Source organism: Oncorhynchus kisutch, linkage group LG17 (assembly GCF_002021735.2).
Source record: "Oncorhynchus kisutch isolate 150728-3 linkage group LG17, Okis_V2, whole genome shotgun sequence".
Taxonomy (NCBI): Eukaryota; Metazoa; Chordata; class Actinopteri; order Salmoniformes; family Salmonidae; genus Oncorhynchus; species Oncorhynchus kisutch.
The window spans coordinates 77,820,413-77,841,857 of NC_034190.2; the positions used below are offsets into that span (position 1 = coordinate 77,820,413).

Below are 21,445 nucleotides of genomic sequence, written 5' to 3' on the forward strand. Positions count from 1 at the left end.
GTGCATGGTAGGCCTACCTTCAAAACATGGTTAAAACCATAATTTTGATCTCATGGATCTCTATGAACTTGGCTACATTTCTCCAGCCCCATCCCTGAGCTTTTTACCCAAACAGTAGAGGGTGGCAGCTTTGTTATGGTTTACATTTCAGTTTGCACAAACAGGTAGGCACAATGGTAAGCTACTTTGTAACACTGAAATTACACTATTCCCTATGCTGCTATTGATCAACCAAAACCTCACTTACAGACACTCACACACACTTGTAGACTCATTACATGCTGCTACTCTTTATTCGTCTTCTTATTATGATCTATCCTGATGCCTAGTCACTTTACTCTGCCTTCATGTACATATCTACCTCAAATACCTTATTATGATCTATCTTGATGCCTAGTCACTTTACCCTGCCTTCATGTACATGTCTACCTCAAATACCTTATTATTGTCTATCCTGATGCATAGTCACTTTACCCTGCCTTCATGTACATATCTACCTTAAATACCTTATTATGATCTCTCCCGATGCCTAGTCATTTTACCCTGCCTTCATGTACGTATCTACCTCAAACACCTGGTACCTCTGCACATTGATCTGGTACTGGTACTCCCTGTATATAGCTCCACATTGATCTGGTACTCCCTGTATATAGCTCCACATTGATCTGGTACTGGAACTCCCTGTATATAGCTCCACATTGATCTGGTACTCCCTGTATATAGCTCCACATTGATCTGGTACTGGTACTCCCTGTATATAGCTCCACATTGATCTGGTACTGGTACTCCCTGTATATAGCTCCACATTGATCTGGTACTGGTACTCCCTGTATATAGCTCCACATTGATCTGGTACTGGTACTCCCTGTATATAGCTCCACATTGATCTGGTACTGGTACTCCCTGTATATAGCTCCACATTGATCTGGTACTGGTACTCCCTGTATATAGCTCCACCTTGATCTGGTACTGGTACTCCCTGTATATAGCTCCACATTGATCTGGTACTGGAACTCCCTGTATATAGCTCCACATTGATCTGGTACTGGTACTCCCTGTATATAGCTCCACATTGATCTGGTGCTGGTTCTCCCTGTATATAGCTCCACCTTGATCTGGTACTCCCTGTGTATAGCTCCACATTGATCTGGTACTGGTACTCCCTGTATATAGCTCCACATTGATCTGGTACTGGTACTCCCTGTATATAGCTCCACATTGATCTGGTACTGGTACTCCCTGTATATAGCTCCACATTGATCTGGTACTGGTACTCCCTGTATATAGCTCCACATTGATCTGGTACTGGTACTCCCTGTATATAGCTCCACATTGATCTGGTACTGGTACTCCCTGTATATAGCTCCATTCTTGTGTATTTTATTGAATTTTATTTTAACAAGAATTTCACTGTAAAGTCTACACCAATTATAATCGGCGCATGTGACAAATACAATTATTTTTGTTTCTAACCCCCACTGTAACCCCCATTCTAACCCCCACTCTAACCCACACTATCTATAGAGAAACAAACAGCCTTCAGACTAGCAGGTCCTCTCATCTCCTGCAGTGACACCAAGCCTCCAGTCTCAGGTGACCTGACATCCTGGTGCATTAGTGTCTATAGACAACTAGAGATATATGGAGATACAGCTCTCTGGTATTTACCTTTCAACAACCAGTGTTCAGTACGGTTGTGTAAAGTATGGAAATGTTTATGCAGAGAGACAGAGAGAAGTGAGGACAGCGAGGATGAATCCCTTCAAACTCCCGGCAGACAACATCTTCCTCCTGAGAAACAAGGAAAATGAACAAAGGAAGCTGGTGAAGAAGTCATGTTGTGTCGTCTGTAGTGTTTGAACATTCTCTGTTTGACTCTATCAGGGTTTCATTGCATTCGTGATCCTTTTCCACTGTGACTGTGTACCTGATAATATTTGATCAAACTCTGATCCTCAGTGCCATCTTTGAACATGCCATCTTGACCATGCTCATTTGTGTGATGAACCATAGGAGCGCCAGCGACAGAAGACGCTGAAGGTCCATGAGAAGTCCACCTATGCTGGGAGGATACAGGCCAAGCAGGCTAACCTGAGGCAGGAGCTGAGGCAGGGGCAGAATGAGGTGTACTCCACCTCCTGCAGCAAGGCTGTGTCCACCCTCAGGGATGATCCGGCATGGAGGAAAGCTGCCATCCTGAGTGAGTGCCCGTCAGGCCTTTCATGACCACCAGAGCCATTTATTTAGAGAGTTTGGACAACTTTTAGAACAGAGGCCATGTTAGCACCTTTGAGCATTTCCCTTAATTCCTCCATTCATTATCAGTATTTGGAATCTTGTACATAGCATTGTTTGACATTTAGAAGATTCTGTGAACTGCTATAGGTCAATATTGCCCATGGGGAGCTAACATGGCTGTCATGGAATGTAGGTAATATAAATGCATCATAATGCAGAGACCTCAAAATCCTAACTCTCGAATACATGGCTCTGATGACCAGTATATTATGATGCTTCTGAGTCATTTTACTGTAGTCTCAGGGGGGTGAATCCTGACTTCCACTGAAGTCAAATCTTCACTTATTCTCCAATTGACATCAGTGCATGACTAAGTGGAAGCTAGGATTATCCCCAGAGACATTGAGTATAAGTTGATAACTTGACAAGTTACTGAATCTGACTATTGACGCATAATGAAATTATGTATGCTCTGTTGTTTTCCAAGACCAAATCAAATCATCAAATCAAACCAAGCTTTATTTATGCAGGACATTTCAGAATGCAACGCAATGTGCTTCACAGGGAAAAAAACACAAAAAAACTATGAAGATAAAAACAGAAATATTTACTACACAGCAAACAGAAGAGGATAAAAAAACTAAAGAATAACAATAAAAACAGAGAGATTAAAAAGCACCCTAAGGAAAAGCAAACCTAAAAAGGTTTATTTCAAGATCTCTTTTAAATATGACCATAGTTTTGGCCCCCCTCGTGTTCTCTGGCAGGCTATTCCAGAGGCTGAGGGCATAATAACTAAAGGCGGTCTCTTCATGTGTCTTGGTCCAAGGCTTTGGGATAGTTAAAAAGGCCATTGCCAGAGGACCCGAGGAACCTACTACGTACATAACTCAAAAGCATGTCTGACATGCTTTGGGGTGCACAATCATGGATTGATTTAAAAACCAAAAGAAAAATCTTAAAACTAATTCTAAAACTCACTGGCAGCCAGTGCAGAGATCTTAAAACTGGTTTAATGTGTGCTCTCCATCTGGTCTTGGTCAGTACCCGTGCTGCAGCATTCTGTATGTTTTGCAGTTGACCAATGGCTTTCTTGAGTAGACCAGACATGAGACCATTACAGTAGTCAAGCCTGCTTGTAATAAAAGCATGGATGAGTCTCTCTGTATCAACCTGAGAGAGAAACAGACATACATTTGCAATGTTTCTCAGGTGGTAAAAAGCTATTTTGGTCACATTCCTAATGTGTGTTTTCAAAATTGTGTTCAGAATCTAAAATGACACCTAGGTTTTTTACCTGGTGTTTTATCTTTATTGCCAGTGAAGTAAAATGTGAAGCCAAATTCTCTCTCTGTGCTTTGGCTCCAACAATAAATACCCTGGTCTTGTCTTGATTTAGCTGGAGGAAGTTGTGAGCCATCCAAGTATTTAAATCACTAATACAGTTTATAATACAATTTATCTGTGGAACTAAAATGTCCTCTGGTGACACAAATGGTGACACAAATGTAAAGTTATAGTATATAGTCTGCGTAACAATGAAAATCCATGCTGTGCTTTCTGATAACGCTGCCAAGGGCTAACATATACAGTATAAACTGACCAGTACCGGACCCAAAATCGAACCTTGTGGAACGCCACATGTGATATATATTTTCTCAGAATTGTGTTCAGCAAGGGTGACAAAAAACTCTTGACAGGTTAAATAGGTCCTAAACCAATTTAGAACCCGAGCAGAGAGGCACACCCACATCTCCAGTCTTTTCAGAAGGACATCATGATTAACAGTGTCGAATGCAGCACTTAAATCCAAGAGTACAAGGACAGAGAGCTGTTTGGCATCTGTGTTGGCTCTAAGATCATTTACCACTTTAACTAAGCCCGCCTGGCATTTATAATTGCCTTATATATGCCAAGTTGCTCTCTCAGAATATCATAATGGATGTGCAACTCTGACTTTCTCCACTTCCATTCTGCCTTTCTGCAAATTTCTCTTTAGTTGATACGTTTCCTCACTCATCAGGATTACTTAGCTATTGCTATTTTCCAAGACAAAAAGTGTTTTGGGTTACTGTAGTGATGATGTTCCAGAGAAAACGTGTCCTCTCATAGTGGACCTGCTCTCCTAATTCTAATCCTAACCATTTAGAGAAGAGAACAAAGACGGTCCTGTATCTAAAGTCAAAGGGATTTCATATGTATTCAATCTCCTGTCTTTGCCTCAAAGTATTTGAGTTTGCATAAAAGCATTTGAGTTAGCATAAAAGCATTTGAGTTAGCATTAAAGTATTTGAGTTAGCATTAAAGTATTTGAGTTAGCATTAAAGTATTTGAGTTAGCATAAAAGCATTTGAGTTAGCATTAAAGTATTTGAGTTAGCATTAAAGTATTTGAGTTAGCATTAAAGTATTTGCGTTAGTGTTAAAGTATTTGAGTTAGCATAAACGTTTGCTGAAAGGACAGGCAGTAATCAATGAGAGTTTGTTCCCTCATCAGACTCCAATGACAGGGAGAATATTAGTGAGTACATCACTAAGAAGAGAGAGATGTTTCTTATTGAGGTAAGAAATTACATAATGCTTAGTACACCAAACCAACCACTGTCCAGTTATGAATGAATGAATGAATGAATGAATGAATGAATGAATGAATGAATGTCTCACACTCACAAAACCCAAAAGACAAAAGACATATCAATGCACTTCCAGAAGTTAACATGGCATTGTTGTTTTCACCACTTGAGTATATATTTTCTAATCATTCAAACCAGGCTTCTTAGCTTCAGAGTTAATAACAACAACAAAAGCTGTTTTATACGTAAATCAGTTCAGAGATGAGGTAAGTGGAAAAACAGAAAGGCGCGATTGCTGTTATTGGTAACACAGCGCATGGCTTGGTTCAGCTTCGTGTGCGTCCCCTTTTTGCTTGAAGGCTCCGTTTATATTTGCCCAAAGTTTCCCTGAGCTAAGCTTGTCTGACCTATTACCCAAGCTCTGACAAAACCTGCATTGTTCCTTTAAAAACACACATTTTCGTCCCTTAATTCTTTCCACAGCCTCATAAAAAGATGTAAAAAAACAAAATAAGGAAAAAGGGCACAATTACATCAGGATATGCTTGTTGTTGTCCAGTCCTAACCATTTCAGAGAAAGTAAATAGCTACATGAACATGAAAACACTTTGAGGCAGTAGCTTACTTGAAAGGCATCAATCCCCAGGTCTCAAGCTGCATGTCTAATAGGTCCCCTGGCATCACATTTCACCCTCTTAAGTCCCAGAGCCGCAGACATTTACATTTCCTGAGATTACTCACTCTCCAGACTGTACAAAACTCCAGTCACTTCCTTCACTGAGGAGTCTGTTTGCCTCAAGGGAGAGGCAGCTCTTTAACTTATTACATGTACAGTATTAGCATATCACAGCATGGAGAAGACGCAAATCATCTCTTCAAATGTGACCTTTTGTCACGTTCTGACCTTAGTTCCTTTGTTATGTCTTTGTTTTAGTATGGTCAGGGCGTAAGTTGGGTGGGTCAGGGCGTAAGTTGGTTGGTCAGGGCATAAGTTGGTTGTCTATGTTCCGTTTTCTATGTTGTGTTTTTGCGTTTGGCCTGGTATGGTTCTCAATCAGAGGCAGGTGTCGTTAGTTGTCTCTGATTGAGAATCATACTTCGGTAGCCTTTTTCCACCTGTGTTTCGTGGGTGTTTGTTTCCTGTTTTGTGTTTTTTCACCTTACAGGACTGTTTCGTGTCGTTCACGCTCGTTGTTGTTTTTTGGTCATTCAGTGTTCAGTTTATTTAATTAAATTTACTATGAACACTTACCACGCTGCGTGTTGGTCCGATGATTCCTATTCCTCATCATCAGACGAAGAGGAGAGCCATTACACCTTTCCTGTTGTGCCTTTCCATTGCTATGCCAACAAAACAATATAAACACTCTCCGTCTCCGTTCTTACTTGGACCTGTTCTCTGTTTTGAACGCAAAGTCTCTCCTCTCCTTCCTTCCTGTGGTCACTGACCTTTAACCCTTTCTCCCCAGTACTCCCTGGCTGTGAAGAGGGAGGTGATTCACAAGCTGGCTGAGGTGGCCACCAAGGAAGAGAACAGGCTGCAGCAGGCGGAGACATTTCTGGACGAGGACACGGCCATGTTTGACGAGTTCCTCGAGGAGAATGACAAGAACTCAGTGGAGGCAATCAAAATGTACCAGACTACAGTCCACTGTGTCTACAAAACAGTTTTCATATTGTGTGATTTCACAGTGTTTGTTTTATGGGTATAATGGTTATTATGAATAATAACAATAAGATACAGTGCCTTGCGAAAGTATTCGGCCCCCTTGAACTTTGCGACCTTTTGCCACATTTCAGTCTTCAAACATAAAGATATAAAACTGTATTTTTTTGTGAAGAATCAACAACAAGTGGGACACAATCATGAAGTGGAACGACATTTATTGGATATTTCAAACTTTTTTAACAAATCAAAAACTGAAATATTGGGCGTGCAAAATTATTCAGCCCCTTTACTTTCAGTGCAGCAAACTCTCTCCAGAAGTTCAGTGAGGATCTCTGAATGATCCAATGTTGATCTAAATGACTAATGATGATAAATACAATCCACCTGTGTGTAATCAAGTCTCCGTATAAATGCACCTGCACTGTGATAGTCTCAGAGGTCCGTTAAAAGCGCAGAGAGCATCATGAAGAACAAGGAACACACCAGGCAGGTCCGAGATACCGTTGTGAAGAAGTTTAAAGCCGGATTTGGATACAAAAAGATTTCCCAAGCTTTAAACATCCCAAGGAGCACTGTGCAAGCGATAATATTGAAATGGAAGGAGTATCAGACCACTGCAAATCTACCAAGACCTGGCCGTCCCTCTAAACTTTCAGCTCATACAAGGAGAAGACTGATCAGAGATGCAGCCAAGAGGCCCATGATCACTCTGGATGAACTGCAGAGATCTACAGCTGAGGTGGGAGACTCTGTCCATAGGACAACAATCAGTCGTATATTGCACAAATCTGGCCTTTATGGAAGAGTGGCAAGAAGAAAGCCATTTCTTAAAGATATCCATAAAAAGTGTTGTTTAAAGTTTGCCACAAGCCACCTGGGAGACACACCAAACATGTGGAAGAAGGTGCTCTGGTCAGATGAAACCAAAATTGAACTTTTTGGCAACAATGCAAAACGTTATGTTTGGCGTAAAAGCAACACAGCTCATCACTCTGAACACACCATCCCCACTGTCAAACATGGTGGTGGCAGCATCATGGTTTGGGCCTGCTTTTCTTCAGCAGGGACGGGGAAGATGGTTAAAATTGATGGGAAGATGGATGGAGCCAAATACAGGACCATTCTGGAAGAAAACCTGATGGAGTCTGCAAAAGACCTGAGACTGGGTCGGAGATTTGTCTTCCAACAAGACAATGATCCAAAACATAAAGCAAAATCTACAATGGAATGGTTCAAAAACAAACATATCCAGGTGTTAGAATGGCCAAGTCAAAGTCCAGACCTGAATCCAATCGAGAATTTGTGGAAAGAACTGAAAACTGCTGTTCACAAATGCTCTCCATCCAACCTCACTGAGCTCGAGCTGTTTTGCAAGGAGGAATGGGAAAAAATTTCAGTCTCTCGATGTTCAAAACTGATAGAGACATACCCCAAGCGACTTACAGCTGTAATCGCAGCAAAAGGTGGCGCTACAAAGTATTAACTTAAGGGGGCTGAATAATTTTGCACGCCCAATTTTGCACGCCCAAAAACAGTTTTTGATTTGTTAAAAAAGTTTGAAATATCCAATAAATGTCGTTCCACTTCATGATTGTGTCCCACTTGTTGTTGATTCTTCACAAAAAAATACAGTTTTATATCTTTATGTTTGAAGCCTGAAATGTGGCAAAAGGTCGCAAAGTTCAAGGGGGCCGAATACTTTCGCAAGGCACTGTATCTTTTGAATGACTGAACCAACCAGAAGACTGTATTTCCCTCCATGTGCTTCCTTTAAATCATCATTCGTGCTGACTGTGGTAGTGCTGAACACGAGACCAAAGCCAAACTGGAGAAGGTTGCAGAGATCAAGAGGATCTCGGGCAAAATGGTGGCAGTAAAAAGGTAGTATGGCAGACAGTAAAGGGTCCTTTCTTTTACTATGTACTGTGCATGAGTTATGCATAAGTTGACATACTTTGTGTGATGGCTTCTGGATGTGTGCCATTGTTTGTGGTGGATGTAAGCTTTACAAATGTTATTGCGTACATGCTATTGAGCATGATGGCACATGTTCATACGTGTCCACAGTGACATCTCCAAGAACGAGGAGATCCTGAAGGAGTACACCCTGTACAATGGCTTCCTGCTGAAGCTGTCCCCTACAGAGTGGCAGGAGAGACAGCAGGCTCGCAGGGCCATGGTGGACAAGATCAAAGCTGCCATCAAGGAGAGGGAGGCTCAGCTAGCCGAGCCAGCCAAACCCGGCAGACGTATGTCAATTACAGTAGTTGTCACATCATATCACACCAGTCACATTTGACAGACTGTGATTATGGGTCTTGTTCATTAGAGATCTACCTTCTCTGTGTTCAGGTAAAGAGAGTATGGCCAGGGACCTGCCTCCTGTATGTGACCCCAGGACTCCCCAGAGACAGAGTATGATGGGAACCAGAGAGAGCATCAAGCCGTGAGTGGAGCCCCAGTACAGGATCATTACTCCAGAGCAGGGCTCGCCAACCTTGTTCCTGGAGAGATATCCCCCTGTTCCCTACAACCCCAGTTGTAACTAACCTGATTCAGCTTGTCAACCAGCTAATTATTAGAATCAGGTGCGCTAGATTAGGGTTGGAGTGAAAACCTACAGGACAGTAGCTCTCTGGAAACAGGGTTGGAGTGAACCTACAGGACAGTAGCTCTCCGGAAACAGGGTTGGAGTGAACCTACAGGACAGTAGCTCTCTGGAAACAGGGTTGGAGTGAACCTACAGGACAGTAGCTCTCCGGAAACAGGGTTGGAGTGAACCTACAGGACGGTATCTCTCCGGGAACAGGGTTGGACTGAACCTAATGGGCGGTATCTCTCCAGGAACAGGGTTGGAGAGCCCTGTTCAAGAGTGTTGTTGAGATGTCTCTGTTGCATTGTTTAACTGTATCCCTGTCACGAGGTTGGTAGCACCTTAATTGGGGAGGACGGGCTTGTGGTAATGGCTGGAGCGGAATAGGTGGAATGGTATCAAATACATCAAACACATGGCTTCCATATGTTTGATGCCATTCCATTAACCCTGTTCCAGCCATTATTATGAGCCGTACTCCCCTCAGCAGCCTCCACTGATGCCTATGTCCTTATGTCTCTAGCCAAGATGGCATAGCAGTCGGACGTGTGTTTTGTCTTGTCCCGTATAAATACAGTTTTTCCTTGTTTTTTTTCATATATATATATTCGTATATATTTTAATATCACTTTTCATCTACGGACTGAATATATTCCCCTGCAACCCGCCTCACCCAATGTGGTAGGGATCTGCTATTTTTTTATAGTTAAGAACTGGAACCCCCATCAAAAGTTAGCCAGCTAACTGGCTACTAGCTTGTAGTCAGTTAACCATTGCTAGGCCCATCTGCTAGGCGCATCTCCCGGCTAGCCCGCTAGCTGTCTAGAGCACATCGGACTGTTCGCTTAAGAGGTCCAACGGACAAATTCTTTGGCCACTATCTATTTTGCCAATTGGCCTGGTTTACCACACGGAGCCCTATTGATCCGTCTGCCGACGTCACAGCACGAGGGGGTCACAACAGACTTTCTTCCGTCGCAACGTCCCTCAAAGGCCCTTCTGCTAACTTGCTATCCCCGGCCCGCAAGCTGCCTGCAGCCACTCACTGGACTCCTATGATCACTTGGCTACGCATGCCTCTCCCCAATGTCAATATGCCTTGTCCATTGCTGTTTTGGTTAGTAATTATTGCCTTATTTCACTGTAGAGCCTCTAGCCCTGCTCAATACGCCTTAGTTAACACTTTAGTTCCACCTCCCACACATGCGGTAACATCACCTGGTTTAAATGATATTTCGACAGACAATATCTCTTTCATCGTCACTCTATGCACAGGTTTACCCCCACTGTATTCACATCCTACCATACCTTTGTCTGTACATTATGCCTTGAATCTATTCTACCGTGCCCAGAAACCTGCTCCTTTCACTCTCTGTTCTGAACGTACTAGACGGCCAGTTCTTTTATCCTTTAGCCGTACCCTTATCCTACTCCTCTTCTGTTCCTCTGGTTATGTGAAGGTTAATCCAGGGCCTGCAGTGCCTAGCCCCACTCCCATTCCCCAGGCGCTCTCATTTGTTGACTTCTGTAACCGTAAAAGCCTTGGTTTCATGCATGTTAACATTAGAAGCCTCCTCCCTAAGTTTGTTTTATTCACGGCCCTAGCACACTGCCAACCCAGATGTCCTAACCAAAAACCCTGAAATTTCCATCCCTAACTATAACATTTTCTGACAAAATAGAACTGCCAAAGGGGGCGGAGTTGCAATCTACTGCAGGAATAGCCTGCAGAGTTCTGTCTTACTATCCAGGTCTGTGCCCCAAAAATTTGAGCTTCTACTTTTAAAAATCCACCTCTCCAGAAACAACTCTCTTACCGTTGTCGCTTGCTATAGACCACCTTCTGCCCCCAGCTGTGCCCTGGACACCATATGCGAATTGATTGCCCCCCATCTATCTTCAGGGCTTGTGCTGTTAGGTGACCTAAACTGGTGCATGCTTAACACCCCGGCCATCCTACAATCTAAGCTTGATGCTCTCAATCTCACACAAATTATCAATGAACCCACCAGGTACAACCCTAAATCCGTAAACATGGGTACCCTCATAGATATCATCCTAACCAACCTGCCATCCAAATACAACTCTGCTGTCTTCAACCAGGATCTCAGCGATCACTGCCTCATTGCCTGCGTCCGTAATGGGTCTGCGGTCAAGCGACCACCCCTCATCACTGTCAAACGCTCCCTAAAACACTTCAGCGAGCAGGGCTTTCTAACGACCTGGCCCGGATATCCTGGAATGATATTGACCTCATTCCGTCAGTCGAGGATGCCTAGTTATTCTTTAAAAGTGCTTTCCTCACCATGTTAAATAAGCATGCCTTGTTAAAAAAATTAATTGAACCAGGAACAGATATTGCCCTTGGTTCACTCCAGACCTGACTGCCCTTGACCAGCACAAAAACATCCTGTGGCGTACTGCATTAGCATCGAATAACCCCCGCGGTATGCAACTTTTCAGGGAAGTTAGGAACCAATCTACACAGGCAGTTAGGAAAGCAAAGGCTAGCTTTTACAAACAGGTATTTGCATCCTGTAGCACAAACTCCCAAAAGTTCTGGGACACTGTAAAGTACATGGAGAATAAGAGCACCTCCTCCCAGCTGCCCACTGCACTGAGGCTAGGAAACACTGTCACCACCGATAAATCCACGATGATTGAGAATTTCAATTTGCATTTTTCTATGGCTGACCATGCTTTCCACCTGGCTACCCCCACCCCGGTCAACAGCCTTGCACCCTCACTGCATCTTGCCCATGCCTCCTCCATTTCTCCTTCACCCAAATCCAGATAGCTGATGTTCTGAAAGAGCTGCAAAATCTGGACCCCTACAAATCAGCAGGGCTAGACAATCTGGATCCTCTCTTCCTAAAATTATCAGTCAAAATTGTTGCAACCCCTATTACTAGCTTGTTCAACTTCTCTTTCGTATCATCTGAGATCCCCAAAGATTGGCAAGCTGCCGTGGTCACCCCCCTCTTCAAAGGGGGAGACACTCTAGACCCAAACTGCTACAGACCTATATTTCCTACCCTGCCTTTCTAAGGTCTTCGAAATCCAAAATCACCGACCATTTCGAATCCCACCGTACCTTCTCCGCTATGCAATCTGGTTTCCGAGCTGGTCATGGGTGCACCTCAGCCACGCTCAATGTCCTAGACGACATCATAACCGCCATCGATAAGAGACAATACTGTGCAGCTGTATTCATCGACCTGGCCAAGGCATTCGGCTCTGTCAATCACCACATTCTTATCGGCAGACTCAACAGCCTTGGTTTCTCAAATGACTGCCTCGCCTGGTTCACCAACTACTCCTCTGACAGAGTTCAGTGTGTCAAATCGGAGGGCCTGTTGTCCGGACCTCTGGCAGTCTCTATGGGGGTGCCACAGGGTTCAATTCTCAGGCCGACTCTTTTCTCTGTATACATCAATGATGTCACTCTTGCTAATGGTGATTCTCTGATCCACCTCTACGCAGACGACACCATTCTGTATACTTCTGGCCCTTCTTTGGACACTGTGTTAACTAACCTCCAGACACGCTTCAATGCCATACAACTCTCCTTCTGTGGCCTCTAACTGCTCTTAAATGCAAGTAAAACTAAATGCATGCTCTTCAACCGATCGCTGCCTACACCTGCCCACCCGTCCAGCATCACTACTCTGGACGGTTCTGACTTTTTTGGACAACTACAAATACCTAGGTGTCTGGCTAGACTGTAAACTCTCCTTCCAGACTCACATTAAGCATCTCCATTCCAAAATTAAATATAGAATCAGCTTCCTATTTCCCAACAAAGCATCCTTCACTCATAATGCCAAACATACCCTCGTAAAACTGACTATCCTGCAGATCCTGGACTTCGGCGATGTCATTTACAAAATAGCCTCCAACACTCTACTCAGCAAATTGGATGCAGTCTATCACAGTGCCATCCGTTTTGTCACCAAAGCCCATATACTACCCACCACTGCGACCTGTATGCTCTCGTTGGTTGGCCCTTGCTTCATATCCGTCGCCAAATCCACTGGCTCCAGGTCATCTATAAGTTGTTGCTAGGTAAAGCCCCGCCTTATCTCAGGTCACTGGTCACCTTAGCAGCACCCACCCGCAGCACGCGCTCCAGCAGGTATATTTCACTGGTCACCCCCAAAGCCAATTCCTCCTTCATTCGCCTTTCCTTCCAGTTCTCTGCTGTCAATGAACGAACTGCAAGAATCACTGAAGCTGGAGACTCATATCTCCCTCACTGGCTTTAAGCACCAGCTGTCAGAGCAGCTCACAGATCACTGCACCTGTACATAGCCCATCTGTAAATAGCCCATCCAAATACCTCATCACCATATTGTTATTTATTTTGCTCCTTTGCACCCCAGTACCGCTACTTGCACAATCATCTTCTGCACATCTATCACCCCAGTGTTTCATTTGCCATACTGTAATAATTTTGCCACTATGCCTATTTATTGCCTCAACCCCCTTATCCTACCTCATTTGCACACACTGTATATAGACTTTCTCTACTGTATTATTGACTGTATGTTTGTTAATTCCATGTGTAACTCTGTTGTTATTTGTGTCACACTGCTTTGCTTTATCTTGGCCAGGTCGCAGTTGTAAATGAGAACTTGTTCTCAACTAGCCTACCTGGTTAAATAAAAGGTCAAATAAAATTAAATAAAAAATTTTGGTTGTGTTTTAGGAAGGAGGTTACAGTACCGGTGGATGAGAGCAAACTGCCTGAATATGAGGTCAGATACGTTTTATGCTATATCATTCACCTGGTGTCAAAGTAGCCTTAACGTTGACCTAAGTACATTTTAACTGTGTGTATGTATTACCCCACAGGAGCCGGAGCTGTTCTTCACTGACCCTCAGCAGCTGTTGGACCTGCTGACAGACCTGGAGAAGCAGAACCTGACTCTGATCCAGAACTCCAGAGAGACAGAGGAGACGATGGAGGAGTTCAAACACACTTTGGACAACACTCGCAACAAGATGTTAGAGAGCCCAGCGACTTTATGTCCTCACATCTACATACAGTGGTCCTTCCTTTAAAATGTTGGATCTTATGCCGCGATCGTTTGTGGTAGATGGTGTCAGATTGTGGTAAATTGCGTCATTCTGGCAACAATGTCTGACACAACGTATAACGTGCCATATCATTCTGTGGCACCTCGCAAGCTGTGCTGCAGTACGCCAAAACTTTTGAAGGAAGAACCATTGTAGTGGCGATAGTGATTGAACTACCTGTATTCAAACTGCCATTACCTCGGAGTAGCATAATCTGTTGGCGTTTATTAAAAATACTGTGCATTCTCCTGTTTTTACAAGAACGATCTTCAAAGAACACCTGAAGAAGCATACGGTCAAGAATGCATGAATGCAAAGCATTCAAAATTGGTCAAATTTTAAACATTTTGTGTGTATCCAGGGACCAGGAGACAGAGCAGCTGACCCAGCAGATTGACATAATTACCCATGCCATCCAGAGAGAGAAGGACACTGCTGCTGAGCTGGAGCTCAAATCGCGACTCTTCTCCTTTGGGAAATACAAGGCAGAGGACCAGGTAAACATGAACTGTTCACAGACAGACAGACAGACAGCACACACAACTGCTTGCATTCATATGTATACACACATACAGTACACAGAGTGAACTCTACTTGGGCAAAGTCACCATACAGACCTAATATAGAGCAAATGAGGTACAGTGGGAGTGTGAAGCAGTGAAGTTGAACTTGATCACCCTCAAATGGCTCTTGCACTGACTGAATGACTTCCATTATCCCTCTGTACAGGATGTGATGCTGGAGGCCCTGGGGAGGAAGGTGGCCGAGGTGTACAGGAGCTATGCGGGGGAGAGTGGGGCCAACCTGACCACGCTACAGATGCTGACCAACATCGAGGGCCGCCTGGGGGAGTTGCTGGAGAACGTGGAGCTGGTTCCCAAGGACCGTGTGCTCATGGCCGAGAGAGCCAAGGAGAAGGAGAGGAGACTCAGGTGGGCCATCAAGAGTACAGTCAGTTAGATAACATATCAGTCGTCAGTCAGTTAGCTAACATATCAGTAGTCAGTTAATTAGATAACATATCAGTCGTCAGTCAGTTAGCTGACATTTCAGTAGTCAGTCAGTTAGCTGACATATCAGTAGTCAGTCAGTTAGCTGACATATCAGTAGTCAGTCAGTTAGCTGACATATCAGTAGTCAGTCAGTTAGCTGACATTTCAGTAGTCAGTCAGTTAGCTGACATTTCAGTAGTCAGTCAGTTAGCTGACATTTCAGTAGTCAGTCAGTTAGCTGACATTTCAGTAGTCAGTCAGTTAGCTGACATTTCAGTAGTCAGTCAGTTAGCTGACATATACTACATTACAAAAAGTATGTGGACACCTGCTCGTCGAACATCTCATTCCAAAATCACGGGCATTAATATGGAACTACTTCTATAACAGCCTCCACTCTTCTGGGAAGGCTTTCCACTAGATGTTGGAACATTACTGCGGGGACTTGCTTCCATTCAGCCACAAGAACATTAGTGAGGTCGGGCACTAATGTTGGCCGATTAGGCTTGGCTCGCAGTCGGCGTTCCAATTTATCCGGAAGATGGTTGATGGAGATGGTCAGGGCTCTGTGCAGGCCAGTCAAGTTCTTCCACACCGATCTCAGCAAAATATTTCTGTATGGACCTCGCTTTGTGCACGGGAGCATTGTCATGCTGAAACAGGAAAGGGCCTTCCCCAAACTGTTGCCACAAAGTTGGAAGCACATATTTGTCTAGAATGTCATAGTATGCTGTAGCATTAAGATTTCCCTTCACTGGAACCAAGGGGCCTAGCCCGAACCATGAAAAACAGCCTCAGACCATTATTCCTCCTCCACCAAACTTTACATTCGGCACTATGCATTGGGGCAGGTAGCATTCTCCAGGTCTTTGCCAAACCCAGATCAGTCCGTCGGACGTCCAGATGGTGAAGCGTGATGACTCATCACTCCAGAGAGTGCGTTTCCACTGCTCCAGGGTCATTGATGATCACGATGATCATACCGAGCTCAAAGTTGCTTAGGTCACTAGTTTCGCCCATTCTAACGTTCAATTGAACAGTACCTGAATTCCTCGGTCCCTGTTTGTCTGCTTTATATAGCAATCCACGGCCACTTGATTCACTGTCTGTAGGAATAAATGGGGTGGTGTACCTAATAAACTGTATGTGTCTGTGTTTCCAGGCTAAGGGAGGAGAAGGTTCGTGTGCAGAAGATGCAGCAAGAGGAACGCCTGCGTAAAGCCCTGGAGAGAGCTCAGGCTAACACCAAGAGACCTGTGAATCAAACACCCAACAATACAAAACACAACACACTAAATGTTGGTGACAGACCTTACAAAAGAAAGCATCATACATGACGACCCTTACCAGATGTCAGTGTATAGACATATTGACACAGACACTAATATTAATTTTGTGATTTCAGACGGGGAAGAAGCTGATGCCTCGCTCACTACCTCCGGTGACTGAGCAGTTAGTGAACAATGATGACAGAGACACTGACATGGAGAAGGAGAAGCAGCTCTACTTCTTCACCTGAACCCCTCCAGCCTAGACCATGGTCCCTGATGGATCTTCAGTAGTTGATGTGTTCTGTATGTTAATGTTAAATCTAAATTCAATTGTCGGTATGTGCAGATTAATCTTTGGAGAGTTGACACTTTGCCAGTACATTTTCACTGCCACATGATGGCATCAAGATCCTGAGATCAGGAGTATGTGTAGAGGCTAAAGAAGAAGACATCATGAACGGTCCTGTAGACTGAAAGTACAGACCTCCAGAAATACTGAACACAAATACTACCACACACTTTGGAACTCTGTTTTAAAGTGCTTTAATGTCACCTGATGCGTTCACGTAAAGCTGAGTTGGGCCAGGATTCAATCCAATACATATGTTATGGTCATTTACAATCCAATACATATGTTATGATCATTTACAATCCAAGACATATGTTATGATCTTTTACAATCCAAGACATATGTTATGATCTTTTACAATCCAAGACATATATTATGGTCATTTACAATCCAAGACATATGTTATGGTCATTTACAATCCAAGACATATGTTATGATCATTTACAATCCAAGACATATGTTATGATCATTTACAATCCAATACATATGTTGTGTTAGACATTGTGGCTTTTAAAGGCAATTTCCGATTGAGCCGACATACGCAGCGTTTACTGTGAATGGGATCTCTACGAACGTGGGAACATTGCCTTTAAAAACCCACAATGCCTAAAATCCCAAGATCGATTTGAATCCCAGCCTTAGGTATCTGAAGACCACGGGAATGGATCTCAAGGCATGCATACTGTGTGAATTTCAACATCTTAACCAGACTGCCAACTCACAGACATGGGTTTACAAAAAGGTTTATTTTATGTGCATTCATTTTACATTACTACGGGCTCTCTTTTGATAGAGCTCCCTCCCACCTTCTGTAGCCTATAAATGTGTAATAATCGCTCAAATTAAATCAAGATGATTGAATCATATCCAATATGGTAAACTAAAGTTATTCACATGACTTGGCTGTCCTTGGTTGAAATACATGAGTTGGCTGTCCTTGGTTGAAATACATGACTTGGCTGTCCTTGGTTGAAATACATGAGTTGGCTGTCCTTGGTTGAAATACATGAGTTGGCTGTCCTTGGTTGAAATACATGAGTTGGCTGTCCTTGGTTGAAATACATGAGTTGGCTGTCCTTGGTTGAAATACATGAGTTGGCTGTCCTTGGTTGAAATACCGGAAATTGATAAATGCACAATCCATTTGACACAAATAACAACGGATTACTATAGGTTTACGTTTACATTCATAACACATCAAAATGTGAAGACACCCTGATAGACAAAGTAACCTTCTACTTCCTAGTGTAGTACTGTAACTAACTCTTCATTTGATGTTCCTATTTACAATGGATGGACATTCAAATCATATCCGTTGCATTATACATCTGCATAGAGAGACAACATAGTATTTACATTAATTTATCTATTCACACGTGTTGTTCTAAACACTAAATCCCATGGCGTAAAACATTTAGCATTCTCTGTTTGAAGGAAATTAAGTTGATCAAAAGGAGAATGTTAAGTAAGACAAGTGAAATGCATATTAAGATATATATATTTTCAGCTGTAGTGGACAGTGACCAAACATCATCATCAAACACCAAGAACAAGGATTGTATAGTATAAGTCACAGCATGCGAACTCTCCTCTTCACTGCACAAGACAAGGTATGATCAAGAGACGCACAACTAACTGGCACACACACTGGCACACACACATACATCCCTAGCCACACTGACAAGACATGGCTTTGCAAAGTGAGGGATTGTAAGGCCACACAACAGTCCACATATTCAGTTAACCAGTATAGCATGAGCCAGGGTCAACCCAACCCAACCTCACCTCACAGGAGCCAGGGTCAACCTAACCTCACCTCACCATACAGGAGCCAGGGACAACCTCACATCACCATACAGGAGCCAGGGTCAACCCAACCTCACCTCACCGTACAGGAGCCAGGGTCAACCTAACCTTACCATACAGGAGCCAGGGTCAACCTAACCTCACCTCACCATACAGGTGCCAGGCTCAACCTCACCTCACCATACAGGAGCCAGGGTCAACCCAACCTCACCTCACCATACAGGAGCCAGGGTCAACCCAACCTCACCATACCATACAAGAGCCAGGGTCAACCTAACCTCACCATACAGGAGCCAGGGTCAACCTAACCTCACCATACAGGAGCCAGGGTCAACCTAACCTCACCTCACCGTACAGGAGCCAGGGTCAACCTAACCTCACCGTATAGGAGCCAGGGTCAACCTCACCTCACCGTACAGGAGCCAGGGTCAACCTCACCTCACCGTACAGGAGCGTTATCAGCTCAACACATCTACCAGGAAATCATGTCAGTCTGTAGCATCCTCATACTGTACTGAGCTCAGAAGAGCCTCAATTAGCAGTGACCGCTAGGTGGTAGAGCTGAGCCACTCTACAGAACAGTCAGTTGAAAACATTCTTGAATTATTGCTGTATCTTAGTGATGACCTTTTCCATTCCATCTGATACTGTGCAAATAACATTGAAAGTAGGATGTACAGTGTTATCTCAACATTGGCAACGTGAGGGGTGGTCAACTCCTACTGGTGTAAAAAAAATGCTTTGCTGTATACATTTTAGGTTGGTGAACATTTTGAGATGGGGATTCTAGTATCCTGCGAGTTTTTTCTGACATGCTTTTTAATGAGGTCACAAAAAGGAGATTTAATGACAGTGTATAACTGATTGTAATGCTTTGATGTCAGAATCAGAACCATAGAAACTATGATCAGAACTAAGCCTGGAGCTTCAGGTGACAACAGGGTTGCTAACCTGCTTTCTCCAATGTATTATGACAAGAAATCCAAGAAATCTTTCCTCTCTCTTTCTCCTTTCATTTCTGACAAACACACAAAAAATAAAAACATAAACCAAACCACTGGAGCCCTACTGTCACAGCCCTTAACCTCCCTCCCTATCTCTCCTCAACCTCCCCCTACCTCCTCGGTCTCCCTCTCCCTCACTGCAGGAGGGCACTGAGACTGGCATTTCTGTTCCAGCAGGGTGTAATCTGCGCCCAGCATCATCCCATGCTGGGCAGGATGGTATGATAGACAGGGGGGTGAGAATGACTGGTGCTAACGAACATGTGACCTGGGCCCCATGCCAGCCGTGTCAACACTCTCCAGGGCCACATGTTCAGTTGCCAAACGTTTCAGATAGAAATGCCTTGAATAGAGCCAACATGATTACTTGTTTTACATGTCGGAAAGGCATGCTTGTTCTACATAACATATTTCTATCCGAACGTTCCAAAACGCTGTGTCCTGCTGAACCGACCCCTAGTTCATGACACAAGACATTCAGATCAATCATCAACAAAACAAACACATAATCAAGTTTGCCCAGGATGAAACCACTTCATTCACCTCCCCAAAGACAGTCAACTGCACATGTGTTTTGGTGCTTGGTTTTTCTAAATCACTCTTTGAGTCATTTAGTTTCAGAAAATCAAATGAAAGGCAACAGAAAACACCCATTGTGCATTATAACATGACACTCAGAGAGAGGGAGTGGATACAGTAATTGAAGAAGATTTTGTGTGGAGGTGTGGGCTGAAAGCAATATGTCAAGTTTGTTTACCAAATCAATAAATCAGCAATGATCATTGATTGAAGTTTTTTTTACCTGTTCTCTCCAGTTGATGGCTAAGCTGCTTTGCATATACAGTGCCCTCAGAAATTATTTTCCCACATTTTGTTGTGTTACAAAGTGGGGTTAAAATTGATTTAATTGTCATTTTTTATTTATTTATTTATTTCAATTTACTGATTTCCTTATTTGAACTGTAACTCAGTAAAATCTTTGAAATTGTTGCATGTTGCGTTTATATTTTTGCTCAGTGTATTTTCTACATGGATAACTTTCACAGACTGTAAACTCCTCCCTCTGCGTATGCTTGTGAACGTTATAAGTGTACAGCATGGCATCACGGCATAGTCAGTTATATTTCTCCCTTCTCTTCAGAAGTGACGGTGCTTGTGAACGTTATAAGTGTACAGCATGGCATCACGGCATAGTCAGTTATATTTCTCCCTTCTCTTCAGAAGTGACGGTGCTTGTGAACGTTATAAGTGTACAGCATGGCATCACGGCATAGTCAGTTATATTTCTCCCTTCTCTTCAGAAGTGACGGTGCTTGTGGCTATTGCATTGGGTGCTCAATCTACCCGCCCCTATGTGTTCAATGGCACAATGTATGAATACATTCATTCTATGTGTAGATATAAACTGTGTTAAGCATGCGCAGTTGAAGGGGGAGGCGACATCGGCTTGCAATGAAATGGCAATGGCATAGGGTTAAAAGAGATGAGAGAGATGTCAAGTGTGTGTGAGCATCAAATATGTGAAGACCCAAGGGGGGGGGGGGGGGGGGTTGAAAGGTGCTGTCCCACTACAGTGGGGGTGTCAGATGTGCCTGTGGAGGTCGGGCAGGTCTGAGGTGGTGAGGGCGGGCCGGGGCTCGATGCCTCTGGTCTTCATGAACCCCAGCAGCTGCTCAGGGATCTCAGCCAGCACGTCCTTAGCCAGCCGGGCCATGCTCAGGACCTGGTTCCCTGACCGGTCCATGTAGTCCCGGAAAGGAACGAACTGTAGGGGGGTTGGGGGGACAATGACAGGGACAGGACACACTGTAGTAGAGCACGGGAAGTCCTCCCTAACGTCTGGGAGAATAAACTTGTTGGTTCTTGTGAATA

At 43.7% G+C, this 21,445-nt stretch overlaps 2 protein-coding genes across 3 annotated transcripts in view; one reads left to right on the top strand and one right to left on the bottom strand.

Moving 5' to 3' along the window:
• The first annotated feature begins 1,514 nt into the window (after positions 1-1,514).
• LOC109907086 (cilia- and flagella-associated protein 100) lies at positions 1,515-20,379 on the top strand. The gene is made up of 14 exons (XM_031793342.1): positions 1,515-1,593; positions 1,724-1,824; positions 2,014-2,200; positions 4,735-4,799; positions 6,280-6,443; positions 8,280-8,360; positions 8,547-8,728; positions 8,832-8,925; positions 13,781-13,829; positions 13,927-14,078; positions 14,513-14,648; positions 14,881-15,083; positions 16,306-16,399; positions 16,549-20,379. Exons 2-14 carry the CDS (start codon positions 1,753-1,755, stop codon positions 16,660-16,662), a joined length of 1,593 nt encoding a protein of 530 aa, XP_031649202.1. The 5' UTR covers positions 1,515-1,593; positions 1,724-1,752; the 3' UTR covers positions 16,663-20,379.
• Positions 16,942-21,445, bottom strand: part of LOC109908600 (copine-9) — a 77,550-nt gene continuing 73,046 nt past the window's right edge. For both annotated transcript variants that reach the window (XM_031794684.1, XM_031794685.1), the window contains one exon: positions 16,942-21,338. In XM_031794684.1, coding sequence (XP_031650544.1) covers positions 21,156-21,338 — 183 coding nt within the window. In that variant the 3' untranslated portion in view covers positions 16,942-21,155. The remainder of the gene's footprint in view (positions 21,339-21,445) is intronic.